Raw genomic sequence first — 22,157 nt, 5'->3', positions numbered from 1 at the left:
GAAAGAATGCAACTTCCGACCCTGGAAAACAGAAGAGAAAGGGAGACCTGATAGCAATATACAGAGTGATGATTGGCATGGAAAAAATGGATAGGGAAGATCTGTGTATGTGGAATGAAAGAATGTCGAGAGGGCATGGGAAAAAACTAAAATGGCCACTTATAGGAGAGATGTGAAAAATATAGCTTCCCTCATAGAAGGGTGGAAGCATGGAATAGTTTAGACGTGGAAGTGGTCAACGCAAGGAATATTCATGATTTTAAGAAAAAGCTGGACATTAATAGATATGGAGATGGGACAACACGAGCATAGCTCTTTTCCGTATGTTACAATTAGGTAAATACAATTAGGTAAATACACACACACACACACACACACACACATGTGAGATAGACAGGAATGGAAAAACAAACACACACACACACACACACACACACACACACACACACACACACACACACACACACACACACACACACACACTGTGGAGAGCGGACGTGCTCCTGTCAGAGAGGCATCTAACTAACACTCCACACGCTAAGCAATGTGCTTGAGTGAGAATAGTTATTGCTATTGAGGGCGACCAGAGCGAGTGAACAGTGTACAGAGTGAACGTAGCCTGGTGGCGTGTACATGGGAGTGATCGGAGGTGAGAACCTCCACACTCCAAACGACAGGCGGGAACCCACAAAGGCCAGCCATAGCAGCCGCCAACGCATCCAACCACACACGTAACTACCAGGCCTGGCCCCAGTGACCACACACCCACATGTTCCCAGGAAAAGTAAGAAAAATGGATAGACCGGTAAGAATAAATTACCAAATTCAAAATATGTTGATGAGGCCCAGGAGCAAAGCCAAAGTGGCCAGTCAAAGCATGAGTCCAGCTTCAACAGGGCAACATTGCAAGGTAGATTGGTGATGTTGGAGAAGAGATTTGAGGAGTTAGTGAAGGAATTAAAAGTTCAGAGGAGTGAGGAGGAGCAGGATAGAGAATTCCAAGGCTTTGAAGGAAAGAGTTAAGAGACTGGAGGAAAATGAAAAACGATTGGTGGATGAGAATGCACATTTGAAGGTGGAGGTTGAAAAATACAAGAGACGGTTGGAGGAGAAAATGGAGAGAGTAGTAAAGGAGAAAGATGACTTTAAGGAAATGATTAGTGAGCAGAATGAAAGGTTTGAAAGGAATGGGAACTGAAGAAAACACAATGGACTGAGTCGAGGAAGCAGAGATGGTTGGATTACAAGAAATAATTAAAGATCAGTTGAAGGAAGACAAAAAGAAAGGTCCAAGGAACTGGTTAATGTAATGAAGAATAAGGAAACATTGATAAGGAAATAGCAGAAAAGAAGAAGAGTGTGTTAATATTTGGGATGAAAGAACAAAATATAACATATAAGCCTAAGAGAATTAAGGAAGAATTAAAACGGTAAGAGATCTGTTCAAAAATCTAAATGATGATGAAAAAAAGACCTACAAGAAGAAGTGGAAGAGATCCATAGACTGGGTCCGTATAAGGAGGAGTGAACAGACCGATTAAAGTAGTACTGAAGTCACAACAATCTGCGGAGGATGTCCTATATAGAACATCAAAGTTAAGAGAGATAGAAGGTTGTAAAGAGGTGTTTGTGAGAAAGAATAGAAATGAGGAAGAGAGAGAAGATATAAGGAATTGGTGGAAGAGGCGAGAAGGAAAAATGATGAGCGGTCTGAGGAGGAAAGAAAAGTTTTTTTGGAGAGTTATAGGAGAGAGAGTCAGAAAGTGGTATGTGGAAAGAAGGAATACGGAGGAACCCCTAGAGGAGCAGTGGGTGGACCGTAATGTATACTAATATAGATGGGATACTGTCAAGTAGATTGGAATTGCAAGACTATATGATAGTGGAGAAGCCTGATATAGTGTGTTTGACTGAGACAAAATTGCATGAAAAACAAAGATAAATTTGGATAATAAATATAATATATGGAGAAAGGATAGAGAGTAAAGGTGGAGGAGGAGTTATGATTATGACGAAGAAATAAATAAATGTGGATAAGGTTTGGTATGGGAAGAACAACAGAAGTGATAAGCATAAGGATAAAAAGTGATGGAAAAGAATTAATAATCATGGTGACCTATGTACCTCCTAAAACAAATTCTTGGACATTAAGGGAATACGACAATATGATCAAGGATACTTTACAGAGTTTGGAAAGTGTATTATCTGGAAAAGAAAGGTGATACTAGTAGGAGATTTTAATTGTAAGGAGGTGGATTGGGAAAATCTAGTAAGTGGTGTTGGAGAGGAAGCATGGGAGAGAGATTTCTTAATCTAATGATGGAAAATATGATGGAACAGAGGGTGAAGGAAAATACTAGATATAGAGGAGATGATGAACCGGCTAGACTGGATTTGGTGTTAACAAGAGAAGTGTACCTATGTGGAGATATACAATACAAGTGTCCTTTGGGAAAGAGTGATCATGTGGTTATGGAAATGCAGATAGCAACAACACAGCGAAGGAAGGACGAGACATACAGGAGTGGTAGATTGAATTATAGAAAGATGGACACAGAAAGTTTGAAAAATTATTTCAGAAAATTAGATTGGGAGGAGATGTTACAAATCAGAGAAGTGCAAAAGAAATATGAGATTTTTATGAAATATTATAAAGAAGGAGTTATGAAATTTGTACCAAAGTATAAACCAAGAGAGGAAGGAAGAAAGGATTGGTTTAATGCAACTTGTGTTAAGGCTAAGGAAAAGAGATGTGGCTTGGAAAAGATGGAAAAAGAGCAGGAATATACTAAATAAGGAGAATTATAGAGTGGCGAGAAATGAGTATGTGAGGGTAAGGAGGAGGAAGAAAGAAAATTTGAAAAGATATTGTAGACAAGAGTAAGGAACATCCAAAATTGTTTTACAGGTTCATAAATGGTAAACTTAAAAGAGAGAGTCCATTGAAAGATTAAAAGGAGAGCAAGGGATAGTAGATGACCCTAAGAATATAGCGGAATTGCTAAATAATAGGTTTCAGCAAGTATTTACTGAAGAAACAATGTTTGTAAAGCCACAGAATGTACAAGGAAATGTGCACATGGATGACATTAAGATACCTAAAAGGAGTTATATAAAATGTTGGAGGAACTTAAAGATGATAAAGCGATGGGACCAGATGAAGTTTCAGGAAAATTATTGAAGGAGTGTAGAGAAGAATTGATTGATCCATTATATGATATTATAAGGTGTTCATTAGAAACAGGGAAGTACCAGTAGAGTGGAAGAGAGCTGAAGTGGTGCCCATTTATAAGGGAGGCAGTAAGGAAGAGCCTCTTAACTATAGACCTGTGTCTCTAACAAGTGTGGTCGGTAAGATTTGTGAGAGGGTGATAAAGAAATATTGGATACGGTTCCTGGAGGATCATAAGTTATTATCGGATCATCAATTTGGCTTCAGGAAAGGGAGGTCATGTGTAACAAATCTACTGAGCTTTTATTCAAGAGTGGTTGACAAAATACAGAGAGAGAGGATGGATGGACTGTGTATATTTGGATTTAAAGAAAGCTTTTGACAAGGTACCTCACAGAGACTGTTATGGAAAGTAGAGATTTATGGAGGACTGAAAGGAAAAGTGTTAAAGTGGATGGAAAACTACTTGAGATGGAGGAGATGAGAACGGTAATAAGGGATGCAAAGTCGGACTGGTTGGTGGTGGAGAGTGGAGTCCCACAAGGCTCAGTGCTGGCACCAATACTTTTCCTGGTATATATTAATGACATGCCAGAGGAGTAAACAGTTATATTAATTTGTTTGCGGATGATGCGAAGTTGTGTAGGTGTGTGAAGAGTGAAGAAGATTGTGAAATTTTACAGGCAGACCTGGATAAGATTTGGGAGTGGAGCAAGAGGTGGCAAATGGAATTTAATCTGAGCAAAAGTCATGTGATGGAGATGGGAAGAGTGGAAGACGGCCAAGAGGGTCATATAAGATGGGTGAAGAAGTAGTGTTGAAAAAGGTGGAAAAGGAAAAGGATTTGGGAGTGATAATACAAGACCATGGGCAGTTTGAGGCTCATATTGATAAGATGTTTGGAGAAACGTATAATTTGATAAAAATATTGGATTAGCCTTCCATTATATGGATAAAGATATGATGAAGAAATTAATTAGTATGGTAATTAGACCAAGATTGGAATATGCTGGAGTGGTTTGGTCCCCTTATAAAAAGAAGCATATAAGGAAGTTGGAGAGATTGCAGAGAATGGCAACAAAAATGGTTCCGGAATTGGCAGAAATGACCTATGAGGAGAGATTAAAAGAAATGAATTTGCCTACCTTGGAACAAAGAAGAGAAAGAGGAGATTTAATACAGGTTTATAAACTGTTGAATGGACTGGATGAAGTGGATAATGAGCAAATGATGTTGAGAGAGGAAAACTTAAATAGAACTACAAGATCGCATAGTAAAAAGATAGCCAAGGAATATGCTTGAAGGATGTGAAAAATATAGTTTCCCACAAAGATGTGTGGAGGTGTGGAATGGTTTGAGTGAGGAGGTGGTGTCAGCAAGGAGTGTGCATAGTTTTAAAGGAAAGTTGGATGTGTGTAGATATGGAGACGGGGCCACACGAGTATGATACCCAGGCCCTGTAAAATTACAACTAGGTGAATACAACTAGGTGAATACACACACACACACACACACACACACTATTTATATAGATATTCCTTAGCTGTTTTTTCAAATCAGTTTCCAGACTCTGTACACATGCAATATTTTCAATTGAGCATTATGACATCAAGACTTACATTAGTCAGAGCCATATCAATGATGGTTTGCAGTGCTGAAAACCCAGAATAGAAGTAGCTATTGGGAGAGCAGACATATGCCTGCAGCTCAGAAGTATTGTTCCCATTGCGGCATTCCTGTCCTGCGCTCCACCTGCAATGTGGTTCCTCACCGTCATGAAAACCAAACTTGACATCTTTCTTTCCTTTTTTTTCAAGTGAACATGACAGGTATGTGTACCTTAATATACACAAGTAGTTACTCAGTTGCTCCATCTCTCCACATGGCATAATTTCATATTTACAGGTGATATAACACAAAAAAGCAAGAAACAGTAAATTCTACCCAATCCCAAAAGTTGAATAACTTTACACTTACAGTCCATCTGATGGAAGAAATGTGAACAAGGGATTGAACCTCAGTGTGTAGCTCTTGTTAGTCAGAGGATCATCTTCAAATATGACTCCAACTTTTACTGAGGCTTTGTTGGCCCTGAAAACATTAAGCAAATTGTAATCACCCACTATATTTACAGATCTCATTGACATAAATAAACAACCAACCAATAGTATGACATACAATGACCTACCTTAATATGAGCTACTATAATGTCCCAAGATGTAAAGTTACAAATTTAGTGAAACATATAAAAGGTTTTGCAAAACATATCATTTACTACACAGAGTAAAAAGAAATAATCATTGTAAGTATACTTTAATGTTTCATCTGATAATAAGATAATAACAATATCTCTCATTGTCTATATTCCCATATCAGTGAATCTAAATATACTTTACTATTCAAGATTCTTTAGTTATAACTATCCATATGCAATATTATACCAATTTTTTCCCCCCAAAAAAAGCCAAAGATTTCAACATTATCAAGAGTCGAGCTCCTACTTATTTAACACGGAATCCACAACATAAATTAGCATAATTTTTCTTCTACATCTTTTCCCCTTCTCTGAACAATTTGGCTCACCATACTTACAAGAAGTGGTTCAAGAACTCAGTTTCATTCTTGTAGTATTGAACAGAAATATTAGTAATCAGTCCTTCTGCAATATTCAGCACTGCATCCATCACCTCTCCTACCTGAGAGCAAATGATTACCATGTGACATTGAATTTTAAAAGCAACTTCCATATTTTCATATATGTACTGTGCATCAAAATTATGAATGAAGTTAAGTAAAAGGCAAAAAGCAAAAATACAAAGTTCAAAAACAAGAAAATAGGAGAGAGAGAGAGAGAGAGAGAGAGAGAGAGAGAGAGAGAGAGAGAGAGAGAGAGAGAGACCTTGTGAGTTTTAGGAGCCACATGAAGCGTTTTAGAATTCAAAAAGACAGCACTATCCATGAGGGAGCCCCGCCCATGTGGAACCTCCACCGGCTCCAACACTTCACCATTGCTGGAGAGCCGAATGATTGCCAGAATCATTATCCAGTAGAGAGGCATCAACAGCTCCTGGAAAGTGCAATGCTCCATGTCATCTTACAGTTAGAGTGGGAACTATATTCATATCTAATTGTTTAATAAAGTAAGGAACTTTTTTCAAGTATTCCATACTTTTGTTCTTCAGTGCAACACTACACAGATAGAAAAGGACAATTCAGTATCTCCTAGAATTACTACTGAAATAATATGCTAAATCTATTCAAATGGAATCATCAAGTAAAGGTACAAGTAATATATAAAGAAAAGGATAAAAATGAAATGTAACTTAATTTCAGAACTAACTGAGCCCAGGAGAGAAATTGCTGGTACAAGTGGTTATGAAAGATTCACATGTTATAATGATCAATGAGTTCAGTCTATTTACAGAATAGAAATGGACTTCAAAGCAAAGTGATCTCAGGAAAGTATCTAAGCTGAATACATAGTACATCACAAACACCTATTACATAATGGCCTTACAGCTAGTGATTTCCGCCTGTCACGTTTTTTAATGGCCAAATTACGGAAGATGAGAGCCTGAAATTGTGCCACATAGCTGCCTTCCTTCATGCTCTCCCTAAAGGCCTTCCCCTCAGGGTCCCTATCCCAGGCTGGTGTTGGCATTCTTGTCTCATGTGTGATGTCCTGCATATCATTTAGTTGCAGGCTATTCATTAATTCTCTGGTGCCTGTTCTTTCTGAAAAATGAATAGAGTGGTGAAGTCTATATCATATACATCAGTCCTTAAATAAGAAACAAACCACAAAAAAAAAAAAAAACATTCTCTTTGTCATAACAACAGCATATGTTAAATTAGAAGTCTTCCACAAGAACCAGGTATTGTAATGAACAGATTTTTTCCTGTACAAATACATGTAATTCCTTACATTACATATTTATATTATCTTTCTAAATGACAGGATGACATCATTTCATAATGCAGAGAATTGTCAATAGAAACAGATAATACAAAGAAAATGTGAAAAATATCAATGGTCCAAAAGTGGAGTATTTCAGAAGTGCATGGAATTGGCACACCCTGAGGATGTACCACACTAGATCATATCATATACCACATAAAAGACATAAATTAACAGTTATGAATAATCTGATTGATTCATCTCCTCATGTTATAAATAAAAGCTCTTTCTATTAATAAGAAAAGGACTGACTAAACAGTGTATTTTCTCACTTGAAGAGGATCATCACTATCATAGTCATATTATCTCCATATGGAAAATGTGAGGACACAGCACTTACAACTTTAAACACACTCACTACAAAATTCATTAACAATATATGAATACATGTAACAAGAGGCCCAACACCAACCACCTTGAAATGGATTTAAGAAATAGAATATAGGTATTCTATTGTCATATTTCCCTTACATCTTCAAAATAACATTATATTACCATGATTAATGAACATCAGCTAGACATAAAATAGATACTACCACATCAATGTTATTTCTAAGATGTAGGAAAAATTGCAGAACAGAATTAACTTTTAGCTTTATTTCAACACGTTTGGGGCTTGGTCCCTTCTCACAGCCAGCAATTCATACAGTATATACCAATATATATACTGTATAGTCCCCCCAAAAATTACAAACTTCTCTATGTTTACCTCAAGTGTTCAGCATTAATTATTTAGATTTGAGGCCACTGTACTTCCCTATGGGACAAACACAAAATGACACACTTCCTAACCAGTGAGACATGACCAACAAAAGATATGGTATATCTTTATCTTAAGATTTGTAGGCACCACAATCAGTGATAAAAGTAACAACAGAGGGAAACCCACAATCCTAAAATGGGACAAATGCAATATGATCAAGTACATTATCATCTAAAGATAGAGTGATTTATGAAAAAAAATATATTCTTCTTAACTTTAAAATACTAATTATGACCACTATTGGGTCTTTTTTAAACCTGAGCCAAAAGAACTGAGATGATGGAGGTGGAGCAAACATGCATGATAATCCCGGTTTGTTTTTTCCTTCTTTTTTTCAGAAAATGTGTTTTCTCTGTAGACTTTTATGACTTCCCAAAAATCTGCCTATTTTGGAGTTCCCATCATCAAACTCAACTTTCTCACCCAGGTCTCCAAGGTTGTCCACTGGCTGCTGTGGAGGATGGACGTATGCTGGCTAGTTCCTACCATGTTGTGGTGTTGACAGCTGTTTTTTCCCCTGACTAATTGGTATTTTTCTTCCTTGCTATTAAGTCACAGTTTTTTACCAAGTATCGGGCAGTATATCCTGACCTTTGTACTTGTTTTTGGTGTTTGTCCTTTTTTTAGTAGTTCAGTGTTTGTTGTTTACCATATTTTCCTTTGTCTTTTTAGCAGGTAGGAGGTGCTGTCGTGAGGTTGTAGTAGTCTAAGTTGCTTTTTGTGCTCTATGTTCTTGTGCCTGTTTTGTCCTGTGTTCTTTATTGTTCTGTTTGCTTTCTGTTCTTCTTGGTGTTTTATTGTCTCTATCCTCAATGCCTAGCAAGTGGGGAAGAGGTCATGGGTCTCAGGCTGATAGGGCTGCAGGGTCTAGCTTGGAGGGCACAGAGTACCAAGATGCTGAGTCTCAGGCTTCAAGTGAGAATTTATATCCATGTGATACTTGCAATACCAATATCAGAAATATTGACTCTCTTGAGTGTGAACTTTGCTCTATTTGGACCAATGCCTCACAGGAGCTCTGGCCTGCTCTACAAAGTTTTTAGAAATATTGTGGACTATTCTAAGTGTGGTGTTACTTATATTTGCACTAGTTGCTGTCTTTGATGAGATAAGGCAGACAAGAGTAGTGGCTCTGGTAACAACGAGCTTACTCAACTCTTGAGACCATTAAAGGTTTAAGTAGTGCTGTTGCTAAGCTGAGTATTTTGATTGAGAGCCTAAAGTCTCAACTAAATGCAAATGGTGTGGGGGCCTTCCAGCAGCCAGTTGATCCTGCTTTGCTCCAGAAGTGGGAGAGAGAAGACACCAGAGAATTGCTCAAGAGGGACAAAAGGAGGGATAGCATCATCATTCGTGGTATTTCATCTAACAACGTTCAGGTTTCATTTACTGAAATAGCCAAGTTTTTGTGCCCTAATCTTAATATTATTCTCTTGGATGTTGTTCCCCTAAAGGCTAATCTTGTCCATGCCAAAATTTTGATCCCTTTCCACAGATCTGAGCTGCTCTCAAAGAGTAGTAATTTGGCTAGTTCACAATTCTGTGTACATTAGTAGGGATTTGACCTATAATCAGAGACGAGCTTCGGGAAAAGAGGGCTGCTGCACCTAGTGATCTGAGAATGACTGGTGGTGGCAGAAACCCTGGCTCAGGTTCTGGCTCGACTGGGGGTTCTACATCTGGTTCTGTTGGGAACAATAATGTGGGTCTGCAGAGTTCTGGTGATGGTGCAGTTAGAAGTGTTGGGCAGACCCTATCTCTTCGTCCTCCTAACTCTGCCCCTACAGTTTCTAGTTCCCCTTTATTAGGTACTCCAGGAGGGAGTATCAGAATGAAGATTGCAGACCTGGAGTTGGGAAAGTAGATGTGTTTCAGTCTTCTCTTGTTTCTTATATTGTTTTTCTACTTTAAAATTTAAATTGTTTAGTGAATAAGGTTCCTTTTCTGTTGCTCACCACTGTTTCCTATGGTGTAGGGAATTTGGGTGTTTGTGAAACATGGCTTACCCATGAAGTCAAGCCTTCTGTTGTAAATATATCAGGGTATTACTTTTTTAGAAATGATTCACCCTCGGGAATCTCCAAGCATGGGGTTGGTCTTTATGTCAAGGACAACATTAAAGTGGGTAAAGTTTTTAAAGACCATCGTAATACCGTAACAGTTTTTCTTCCACTTGTTTCCACTTATGTCATTGTGGTTTATAAACCCCCCAGTTACTTCCACTTAGAAAATGTTGAACTAGTATCTTATTTATCCTCCTTTTGTTCTGATAAAAATGTAGTGCTGATGGGTGACTTCAATTTACCATCTATTAATTAGTCTGGTCCTGTTCCAGTTAGTAGCTCCTTAATCAGTCACTTATTCGTCAAACTCTTTGTTTCCCTTGGCCTCACACAATGGGTTAAATTTCCTACTTTTTTTAGTTCTGGTAACATTCTTGACTTGGTTCTTACTTCCGAGCATGATCGTGTATCTAGACTTGACAGCATTGCTCCATCTCCAGGCTGTGGCCATGTCGGTATTCTTTTTACACTAACGTTTTCATCTACCTCCTCTTCTGTTATCCCTCCTGATCGTTTTGACTGGTTTCATTGCAATTTTCCCCAGTTGCAATATTATTTGTCTGGCATTGACTGGAATTCCTTATTTAGTGGTCACAATGTAGAACAGTGTTACACAGAGTTTAATGAGATTCTAATGGATGCCTTCACTGTGTTTGTTCTAGTCCAGTCAAATTTTGATAGATCTAGAAGACCACCTTGGGCCAGTTCTATATCTAAGGACCTCCAGAGGAGACGGGGAGTAGCTTGGCTCAACTACAAGCTTTTGAGAAGCTCTCACAGTCGACATTTCCCTTTAACTGTGAGAAGCTGGTTTCTTTATAGGGATCTGAATATTCAACATATAAATTATGTTAACCTTGCAATTATTAATTATGAGCGTTCCTTAGCTGCCTCTGGTGATATCCAGAGGTTTCACGGTTACTTAAGGAAGATCAGTCACCCTACAGTTGGGCCTCTCCTGGTTGATGGGTCTTGGGTAGAGGACTGTAATAGTATGACAGATTGCTTGGTACAGTGTTTCTCATCGGTGTTTGTCCAAGGTTCACTGCCAGATCCTCACTCCCATCAAATAGTCGACTCTCTTTTTGTTTACAAGGAATTCACAGTAAGTGATGTTTTGGTGGTTTTAAATAAGATTAAATTATCTCTTAGTTGTGATCCTGATGGCCTTCCCTGTATTATGTTCAGAAAGTGTGCCCCTGCCTTATGCTATCCTTTGTATCTAATCTTTTGCAAAAGCATTTTTTCTATGAAGGTTCCCTCTGTCTGGAAATTTGCTAATCTTATGCCTCTTTTTAAAGGGGGTTCACATTCCAGTCCTTCAAACTATAGGCCTATAAGTCTAACCTCTGTCTGTTCTAAAACTCTTGAAAGTCTCGTTACCTCTCAACTTTATGGTTACCTGGACAGTAATAACTTGCTCTGTCTCTCAATTTGGTTTTCGTTCTGGATTTTCCGTTTCTGATCAACTTCTCTTTACCTATGATTATGTTAGTTTTCATCTTGACCAAGGCTCGCATGTGGATGTTCTACTTTTTTATCACAGTAAGGCCTTTGATGTTGTGAACCACCAAGTCTTATTATCAAAATTATTTCAAATTGGTATCAGAAATCCACTGCTTGGCTGGATCTGTGATTTTCTTACTAGTCGGAAAATAAAAGTTGTTGTTCATCACTCCTCTAGTCATGTATCTGAAGTTCCTAGTGGTGTTCCTCAGGGCTCAATCCATGATACCCTATTGTTTTTGAGCTATATTAACCATGTCACTACTCATCTTAATTGCAAATCAGTTTTGTTTGCTGATGATCTCAAACTGTATCTTGCCATTGCATCAAAGAAATCAAATGCTTGTGATGCTATCATGTCTTTACAATATGATGTTTCATTGCTATACCAAAGAAGTCTATCTTGGGGTCTTTCCTTTTACATCAACAAATATGCTTGTATACATTTCTCAAGACACATTCCAGCTTCTCACCATTTCTACCACCTCGAAAATCACCCCATTCCTCACAAAGATTCTGTTCGAGACCTTAGCATTCTAGTCAACTCAACACTGAAATTCCACCTTCACATCCATGAAATTTGCTACAAAGCTAATGGTGTTGCCAGGCACATTTTCAGAGGCATCTTATGCAGATCACCTTCTTTCATGTAGCTATCACATTTTTGTCACACATGTTCAGCCAATTATTGACTTTGGTAGTGTTGTTTGGAATACTGACTTCCTGGGTGATGTACGCATGCTGAAATCTGTTCAGAGGAGGTGGACTAAAAAAGTTGAAGGTTCTGGTGACCTACCATACTCAGAAAGATGATCTAGGCTGAAATTGTTTTCTATAAAGGATAGATTGCTGAGAGCTGATTTGATTTAAGTGTGAAAGATTTTGAGTGGTTTGAGTCCTCAACTAAATGGTCTATTTTCTTAGTGCCTCATCACTCCACTAACGTTAGAAGTCGTTTCTTCTCATTATGGGTCATCATTATCAGGAATTCTTTACCTGAAATAGTTGTGTCAGCTCAATCTCTCCAGTCCTTCAAACATTTGCTTGAACAATTCCTGGGTCATCGTCTTTATGAGTATTGTTAGCTAGGTCTTTATATGAGTTATGTTCTGCATCTAAAACTAGCTAACCGTCCTGCAGTCCCCCAGTGGTACACTAATAGTTTTGGTTGGAAGATGCAGAAGAGACTGATGAGGGATCAAGACCCTCATCTTGGTAAGAAATCTTGGTAAGAAATTACTCCTAAAGAGGGAAGGAAATAGAACAGAAAGGGAGTTACTATTATCAAAATTTACCAATTTGAGGCTTTGATAAATTCTGAAGAATCCAAGAACAGTAATACAGTTAAAAGCCACAAGTGTCTATCACATAAAGCAAGTTAACAAGAGTTGTGATACAAGGATTAGAGACACAGGTTGTTCTGAGGAATGTCTGAAAATCAGCAAGTCTATAAACAATAACAGCACAGCATGATGGAAACAGGCTGTCTAATATGTAATCACTGTGATCCTGCACTAGAACGCCACACTTTACCTTAATGTCAAACTATGGTATGAAGCCACTGAACACCACGTATATGAAGGCCCTTATCATTAAAACATCTGACACATAAGCCACGATAAGAGGCCCAGATAACATTCACTTTCTCATGAATTGACACTCGTGATGTTGACTCCAATAAGCCTACAGGGTCATGATGTAATAGTATCCTGTAAAACTCTCAAAAATTACTAGCGCACCTATGAATAGAATATACTATATAGTTAAAACTAAGTCCAGCTGACATTCATACCTATAACACACGATCCCACTGATACATTAATACCTCATTTAGCACTCAGAAATAACAAGTTAGTTTGTAAATGACTTCTCGTTAACCTCAAACAACGTACCATGTTGTATTGCACCTCACACTGACGGGTCTAGATAAACTTTGATCATGGGTGTAAGAGCAGAGCACAACCTTACCACACACGATGATCTTTTAAGCCGCGTTGTGTAAGTTTAGTAATAATTAAAGTGTTTGTAAGGTCACGTGTACCTTTCCATCCTCCATCTTATCAGCTGATCTGTTCTTCTTTACGTCTTCATGTATCTTCATGACAGTTGTGACAAGCTGATAACACACTTCCCGTTGTAAGAACAGATTGGATTCATAACATCATCATGTTTGCCGTTCGGACCGAACTGAAATTCTCTCTCTCTCTCTCTCTCTCTCTCAAGATGCTCCTAGCGTAACTCTTATCATATTTTTTTTTACATTCCTTAAGATTATATAGAGTTATCATAAGTGGCCTTGAATGAATTTCCTTTAGATTGTCTTTACTCTTATCAGGGCGGTTACTATGACGACCACAGACGCTACCTGGGCGCGTCCGCCAGGAAGCATGAACACCGTGTATCCTTTTGTTAAATTTCTCGCTGTCCTTGTACAGTGACTAGTTATTGGTTACCACTGCTTGGTAATAGGGATATCAGTGTGCTGGTATAGTTGGTAGATAGTGGCTGTCATGAGGTTTCTCAACTTTTCCCAAAACAGCACCCTAAACCTTCTCGACATGAGTGTGGATATTTAATCTATTTATCATTATCATTATTTCCATTATCGTTAATTCTCCATCTTAGTTTTAGAAGATGACTCACACACATGCGATCTTGGAGCCGCCGAGCACCGCGTGGTAGGCTCGTCACCACCTCTCTTTGTGTTGAGATTAGTTATCATTCTGATAACAATGAGTAAGTGTTTTTTATGTCAGGTGATGTGTGACTTAGGACAATGAAAATATTAAAAGAAAAGGAGGTATTACTCCAGAGTTTCACCACTATCAGCTATGTGTTTTTTACCCACCTCAAGAGATAGAGCTCCTCATTATGAGTAATTTGAACCCCATATATACTAGGTGCAACCTTTTAGGTTAGGTTAGGTTAGGTTTAGTTAGCTTAGGTTAGATTAGATTAAATAAGGTTCTTTTCTGGACAAAACAAATTTTTCTGGTAGATTTTGGCTTGTTTTTAATTAATTTACCAGTTGTTTTTTTGTGCAAATCATAATATGTTTCTGGGCTATGAAAAAAAAAAATGGTTGATTTGCATTAAAAACAAGTGGTATTTTAATTAAAAGCAAACTGAAATCTACCAGAAAAAATTTGTTTCGTCCAGAAAGGACAAGGTGGTGAAACTCTGGAGGTTTACTGAAAAGGAAAAGGAAAACAGTCATTCAAGGAATCTGTTCGCATAGAGAATATACAGCCAGAACAGGATTTAGGCTGATATGTTTTACCACACTATTGGCCTTCTGGGTTCTGCTTCTCTTGCTGTAGGTGTAGGACCAGGTAATCAATGTTCACTTAAAGTTGTGTAATAACCTTCTTCAACTGCCAAACATTCCTTCATAAATAGAAAATGTCAAAATCTTTCAAACTAACTCCCTTCATGACTTTGGAATCTGGTCAACAGCATCCCCAATAACATTACTTCTCCATCTTCCCCTCCTTTATTTCATTCTGATGCCACCACTGCTGTCTCATCTGTCTCTAAAGCTGAACTCTTCTCTCAAACCTTTTTTAAAAACTCCACCTTGGATGATTCTGGGCTTGTTCCTCTCTCCTTCTCCTTCTGACTATTTCATGTCTTCAATCAAAATTCTTTGTAATGATGTTTTCAGCCTAAACCCTTGGAAGGCTTATGAACCTGATAGGGTCCCTCCTATTGTTCTCAAAAACTGTGTTTCCATGCTTGTACCTAGCTTGGCCAAACTCTTTCAATTATGCCTATTGATTTCTATCTTTCCTTCTTGCTAGAAGTTTGCCTACATTCAGCCTGTTCCTAAAAAGAGTGACCGTTCTAGTCCCTCAAACTACCATCCTATAGCATTAATTTCTTTCTTATCTAAAGTTTTTAAATCTATCCTCAATGGGAAGATTCTCAAACATCAGTCACTTCACAATCTTCTGTCTGATTGCCAGAATGGCTTTCCTTACTGAGTCTTGATCATCCTTTTTTAAGAGATTTCAGTTAAACTTTTGCTGTCACGTTGAACATATCCAAAGGTTTTGATAGAGTCTAGCACAAGGCTTTGATTTCAAAACTGCCCTCCTACGGTTTCTATCCTTCTGTCTGCAACTTTATCTCAAGTTTCCTCTCCAACAGATCTATTGCACCCTATGGTAAACGGCCACCGGTCTTCTCCTAAATCTATTAAGAGTGGTGTTCCTCAGGTCACCCACCCTCTTTCTGTTATTCATTAATGACCTTAACCAAACTTCTTGCCCTATCCACTCCTACGCTGATGATACCACCCTACATCTTTCCACATCCTTTCAGAGACAACCAAACCTTCAGGAAGTCAACAGATCATACAGGGATGCCACAGAACGGCTGACTTCTAAGATTTCTGATTGGAGCAGAGAAAATTTAGTAGTGTTCAATGCCTCAAAAACTCAATTCCTTCATCTATCAACTTGACAAAAACTTCCAAACATCTATCCCCTCTCCATCAATGACACTCAACTGTCTCCCTCTTCCACACTGAATATCCTCAGTCTGTCCTTTACTTATAATATTAACTGGAAACTTTACATCTCTTCTCTTGCTAAAACAGGTTCTATGAAGTTAGGCATTCTGAGGCATCTCTGCCAGTTTTTCTTGTCCCTCCAACTGCTAACTCTGTACAAGGGCCTTATTTGTCCTTGTATGGAGTACTCTTTGCATGTTTATGGGGGCTCCAATCACACAGTTTTGTTAGATAGGGTGGAATCAGAAGCTTTTCGTCTCATCAACTCCCCTCCTCTGACTGACTGTCTTCAGCCTCTTTCTTACCGTCGGAATGTTGCAGCTCTTTCTATCTTTTATTGCTATTTTCATGCTAACTGCTCTAGTGATCTTGCTAATTGCATGCCTCTTCCCCTCCTGTGGCCTCGCTGCACAATGCTTTCTTCTTCCTTTCATCCCTTTTCTGTCTAACTCTCTAGCACAAGAGCAGTACTGTCAATCATTCATACCTTTCACTGGTAAACTCTGGAACTCCCTGCCTGCTTCTATATTTCCATCTTCCTACGACTTCACTTCTTTTAAGAGGGAGATTTCAAGACATTTGTCCCTATTTTTTTGGCTATTTCCTTTAAAATCTTTTAGGGAACTTGCAGTTTCATTGGGCCTTTTTTTTTTTCTTTAATGTTTTGTTGTCCTTGGCAGATCTCCCTCTTGCATAAAAAAGCACTCCTCCCTCTTTATCTTTTCTGTGTCTTTTTCAACTTTTATATCCCTCTTCCTTTAAGTTTACATGGATCTCCTCCCTTAGCTTTGTTTCTGCTATGCACATTACATTCAGTCTTTTCTCTTTCAAATAGTCCCTAACCCCCAACACACTGGACAATAACCCATCTATATTTGTATATGTCACTCTTAATTTCTTGTCTCTTCCATTATGTACCTCCTCTTTTTTCCGAAGATATCACTTCTTCAGTCTCATATCTAGAATCCTCCATTAGAAATTCTTCTTGATCTTTGACCTTTTCTTGCTTTTTTTTTTTTCTTAGCTTCATTTCTTAGCACTCTCTTCTTTTCTCTCTGCTCCAGGTTCATATCCCTTTTCATCCATATATCATTAAGTTCAATATCTTCAGCCAATTTTCCTTTTCTTGCTATTATCTCCTCCACTGCCACTTGTGATCTCATTCTCACTTTCAGTGGTCTCTTTCCCTCTTCATTAAACCTTCCCAATCTAATCACTTCCTCCACTTCTTGTTCCAACCCCTGTGTGCTGTCTTAAACTAACTTAATATCACCCATTGCCAACTATCTCTCTCTCTCTCTCTCTCTCTCTCTCTCTCTCTCTCTCTCTCTCTCTCTCTCTCTCTCTCTCTCTCTCTCTCTCTCTCTCTCTCTCTCTCTCTCTCTCTCTCTCTCTCTCTCTCTCTCTCTCTCTCTCTCTCTCTCTCTCTCTCTCTCTCTCTCTCTCTCTCTCTCTCTCTCTCATGAACATGTTATTTATTTTTTTTTTCAGCCCAAAAATTAGGAAATATTTCCTCTTGTCCACTGTGTCCCTCACCAAATCTTCCTTCTCTTTAATTACTTGTATTACACTGTCCTTTGTCTTTTCCTGTATCTTCTTCTTTACTAACTCTGAGAATTTAACTTTTTCCTCTTCCTGTTCCCTTTTCCAGGCATTTCTTAATTCCTCCAATTTGATCTCACCCATTCCATTTTCCACTTTGCTTGCCCCATCCTGTACTTTCTCTTGTAGGCTTTTTAATGACTTCATACTAGCAACCTGTAGCCATTAATATAGCATTTTATTTCTTTATCTCCTCCATCTCCTTTTTCATCACCTGGTTTACTTCTCTTACTTTCTCACATTCTTCTATTCTCACTTTTGATTTTTTTTCTATTATTAGTTTGTCTTGTTTTTCCATGATACTTGAGATCACTTCCTTCATATATCTCATCTCCCTCTCCACATTCATCAGTATTCTCACATTACCTTTTTCCTCTTGAGATCCTGAAAATTCCTAGTAAGTGTTATCTTCCCTCAATCTCCTCAGTCCTATTGGTGTTTCAATAAATCTTAGGTTTTCTAGACATGGCAAATGTTTTGTAACCATATGTGTGGCAGCGCCATCTACTTTCGCCTCTCCCTCCACTTTTCACCCCAAATGGCACCCAAATCTTGCTTATTTTTGGAGACAGGACAACCTTATTGTCCCATACCCACCTATGCATACAGTCTAGGTGTGCTTCATAATGCCTGATGTGTGTATTATATATATATATATATATATATATATATATATATATATATATATATATATATATATATATATATATATATATATATATATATATATATATATATATATATATGTGTGTGTGTGTGTGTGTGTGTGTGTGTGTGTGTGTGTGTGTGTGTGTGCTTCATAATGCCTGATGTGTGTATTATATATATGTATGTGTGTGTGTGTGTGTGTGTGTGTGTGTGTGTGTGTGTGTGTGTGTGTGTTTTTCACTGTTTGATCTGCTGCAGTCTCTTGACTAGACAGCCAGACGTTACCCTACGGAACAAGCTCAGAGCTCATTATTATTATTATTTTTTTGTGTGTGTGTGTATGTTCTATCATTGCATTGAATTATAAATAAGGTGATATGGGTAAACACCAACGTGTTAGTTGAGAAAACCTGCATAAAAATTCCATTTTGTACCTAAGAGAATGCAAACTATGATCAAAACAAACAACACAACATGGCTCACCTATGGTGGATGCATAAATCAGAAAATAAAAAAATAAGTGCCATATTTTGCACTTAAGATATTTTGGGAATCTCAGTCAGTGGTTTGTTGCAATGAGTTTCCCTTTGACCTAGGTGTGGGGGAACACTGACTTATATTTTTGAAGCTCATAAAACAAAAACAATTTTTTTTTGCTTGAAATCAACATATATGATAACCTTAGTCACTCCCCATCCTTATTACATGATGAAATAAGAAATAAGCACATAAGAAAATAACATTTATATGGCAAAACCAAATTTACTTCTGTTGACAAAAATCATGCTAAAAACATCCTCAAAAAATATCTAAATTTTATGAATTTTGAATAGCTATTTGTACCAGAGAGTGAAGTTTAAACATCTTAAAGTATATTTGAGGAACTTACAGAATAATTGCATACAAGTACTTTAGCTTGTAGGCAACTACACTCTTATGTAGAAGTATATGTTGGAAGCAAGCAAAGCACCTTTACCAGGTTAGCATGCCTTTACACTGCCCTGGCTCAACAGATACTTCATCCAAAATGGTAGGAAAGGCAAAGGTGTCCTTGGTAGAAGCTGACTTCATGCAGAGGAAAGAAAATTAAATTTCCCATCCTCCATGATGGCCAAGATCTGGACAACAAAAAATGCACTAGTTCACTACCACCATTTATTTCCATGCTTATATACATAAACAGAGTCACTTTTTATTATATTTTTTCAAAGTATTTCAAAACATTCAAAATTTTAAAGATCGGTGTTCTCTACACGTTTTTGGTCGGTGTTCCTCCCGCCATATATTTTTTTCATAACATTGCCATGGCAGCCACTTCAAAAGGATGCACTTCATGTCAGTATAGCTAAATATCAAAATAATCACACCGTGTTCATTGACATGAGACACTATATGAGAGCCATGAAAAATAACATCAGACACCCAAAAAATCTATTTTCTTATCGGGTAAACACAGACAGCGTGTTGGCAGGAACACGTTGCTTGTTTGTTATTCACTAAGGTGTAGCACTATGTTGGTGATGAATAGCAGTGTGAAATTTACAATACGTATCACATCAGAGCATTCAGTCAGTGTTTCCACTCGGTTGATATGTATCCACACCACCCTATGTACACCTACATAACCTAAGTTGTATTAAATGTCATCTATCATTTCTCACTGTTTGAATATCTTACACTTCAAAACCAGATTCTTGTTATGTTTTAGAGGATTCCTTTTACAAAGCTGGTATGTGTACTGTATATAATGAGTATATTCCTTGACATGAGAGATGTAGTGGAGTGTGGGCAGGACCGAGCCGAGTGGATGGCATGCAGGTGGTTGGAGAGAGTGTGGTGTGGGCAGCCTGTGAGGGGCTCGTTACCACACCGATCCTCACCATCCATCACTCCACCACCACCACCACCACAATAGCAGGGCAAGGGTTGGCAGTGGACGGAGGTCAGGATAGGGTGGATGGAAAACACCCTGTCACTCAGTACATCCACACTCCACCCTTCAGCAGACTAGATGCCTTTGAGGTGAGCTAGTCACTATCATTCTCATGAAAATTTATTGGCATACAATACAAAGAGAGGGGAAGACAGAGGGGCCAAAGGGGAGTGATTAAAAAAAAAAAAAAAAAGGTTTTATTCACCTGGTCACTCACTGGTTGGCCCAACCAATTCATGAAGCATGACTTAGTGTTTTGTAAAGAAGTTATGGTGGGCCTAAAACTGCTAGCACACCAGCCCATGAATATTAGTTTTAGAAATCATGCATCCTCATCCGAATTTGGGCTGGAAGGATGTGCCATAAACAATATTTAAATGTCTAGTTTTGAAAATCATACAACACACTGGATAATTGAGTATGTAATGCAGATTTAAATTTGTTGACCGATTCAAGTTTTACAACTATATCAGGATAGGGATATAATTTGATTACTGAAAAATGTAGCTCTGCAATCATTAGTAGAGAACTGGTGGAGCACCTTAAATTTATGACCACTTGTTATTGTTTGATTAGATAATTGGAGCAAATCAGGTGGTTTTATGATTTACTTGGTTTACTTAGTTGGATCTAGAGGGTCTTCCTCAGAGTTTTGGTGGTCCACCACTGCTGCCAGTCCAAGATTCAAACTTTAAGAGAGCCATCTGGTCTGGCACAGAGTTAGAGGTTGTTCTACAGTAAGCTGTGTAGTCCGAGACGTGGGGCTCATCTGGCAGTGTTTGCAGAAAGTGGTCCAGTTCCTTCCCGAATTTGGACATTGAGCAGCCTTGCTGCGGTGTCTCTGACATTTTTATGGAGGCTATTGAAGAGTCTGGGCCTACTGTTTGAAAGACTAAAGGTGAAGAGAGTCTTAACCAGGAGTTCTCAAGCTTTTTAACTCATCAACATCCCCAATGAAGTTTCAAAATTTCCATCGACCCGCTATTTTTTTATTCAAGGAAAATAATTCTGATGGCAGAAACCATGTGCATTATTATTATTTTTAGTAGTAGTAGTAGTAGTAGTAATAGTACAGTGGAGACTCAATACATACTCAAATGTCTAAATAGTCGAACACAAAAGTTCGACTTAATACTCAAAAATACCTATTAGTCAAACGTCCATCCACATGGCTGTAAACAAAGGGTCTCTCCCGTCCCGCTGCCCCACATGCTCCACGCACCCCACCGGGCCACCGCAGCCAGTTTATCCTTCGCTGTCATAAAAATAACATTGTCCTGCGCTTTCTCTCCGCAGTTTTTTTTTTTTTTCTTTTTTCTCATTTAGAAGCTGACAATGGCACCGAAGAAGCTTGTTAGTGGTGAGAATAAGCCTACAAGAAAGAATGTAGTGACAACCATCGAAAGGAAAAAGAAGATTATTGATAAATACGAGAAAGGAGGGAGAATAACCGATCTTGCAGCTGAGTACTGTATGGTTAAATCTACAGTAGCCACAATACTGAAGAAGACAGCTCATTAAAAGAGCTGATGTGGCGATTGGTGTGAAAAGCAATTTAAGCGACCTGTGGCAGTGGAAGAAAAGGAAAAATTGTTGATTGGATAAACCAAAGGCAGATGGTTGGTGATTCTTTGTCAGAGGGCATAATTTGTGTGAAGGCTAGGCTGCTGGATCGTGATCTTATTTCTGATGCTACATCTGACTCCAATGATGATTTTAAAGCAAGTAAAGGGTGGTTTGTGAATTTCAAGAAAAGAACTGGAATTGATTCTGTTGTGAGGCACGGTGAGCCCCTAAGTCAGGAGTAAACATATGCTATATGTCACTGTTTCACCAACTCCCATGATGGATGGTGGGAGCGACAGTGATTTCACGGTGTCCAATTCTGCCACCTCTCCCGCACATCTTACTTCTACACCTCGAGTCTCTCGCCTGATTTATAGGTATCAATAGTCGAACTTTTTAATATTCGAACGGCCATTTGGAACGAATTAAGTTT

The 22,157-nt window shown here is 38.3% G+C and overlaps 2 protein-coding genes across 6 annotated transcripts in view; one reads left to right on the top strand and one right to left on the bottom strand.

The window, feature by feature from the left end:
* LOC123517100 (ABC transporter A family member 1-like) overlaps positions 1-13,658 on the bottom strand; it is a 45,966-nt gene extending 32,308 nt beyond the window's left edge. The window contains exons 1-6 of one of the 5 annotated variants that reach the window (XM_045276985.1): positions 13,504-13,658; positions 6,690-6,907; positions 6,072-6,239; positions 5,765-5,868; positions 5,150-5,263; positions 4,792-4,924 (exon numbers count right to left, since the gene is read on the bottom strand). In XM_045276985.1, coding sequence (XP_045132920.1) covers positions 4,792-4,924; positions 5,150-5,263; positions 5,765-5,868; positions 6,072-6,239; positions 6,690-6,884 — 714 coding nt within the window. In that variant the 5' untranslated portion in view covers positions 6,885-6,907; positions 13,504-13,658. Of the gene's footprint in view, positions 1-4,791; positions 4,925-5,149; positions 5,264-5,764; positions 5,869-6,071; positions 6,240-6,689; positions 6,908-7,839; positions 7,944-8,316; positions 8,886-12,995; positions 13,120-13,354; positions 13,482-13,503 lie in introns of those variants that run through there. The other 4 variants (XM_045276987.1, XM_045276986.1, XM_045276989.1 and 1 more) reach the window with 4 other exon arrangements.
* Positions 13,659-13,795: 137 nt separating this feature from the next.
* LOC123517098 overlaps positions 13,796-22,157 on the top strand; it is a 72,088-nt gene continuing 63,726 nt past the window's right edge. The window contains exons 1-2 of the mRNA XM_045276984.1: positions 13,796-13,860; positions 20,004-20,247. Of these exons, the coding sequence (XP_045132919.1) occupies positions 13,808-13,860; positions 20,004-20,247 (297 nt within the window). The 5' untranslated portion in view covers positions 13,796-13,807. The remainder of the gene's footprint in view (positions 13,861-20,003; positions 20,248-22,157) is intronic.

This window comes from Portunus trituberculatus, chromosome 41 (assembly GCF_017591435.1).
Source record: "Portunus trituberculatus isolate SZX2019 chromosome 41, ASM1759143v1, whole genome shotgun sequence".
Lineage (NCBI taxonomy): Eukaryota > Metazoa > Arthropoda > Malacostraca > Decapoda > Portunidae > Portunus > Portunus trituberculatus.
Note: the sequence above shows the minus strand (reverse complement) of the source record. Positions and strands in the feature narration are given on the sequence as shown.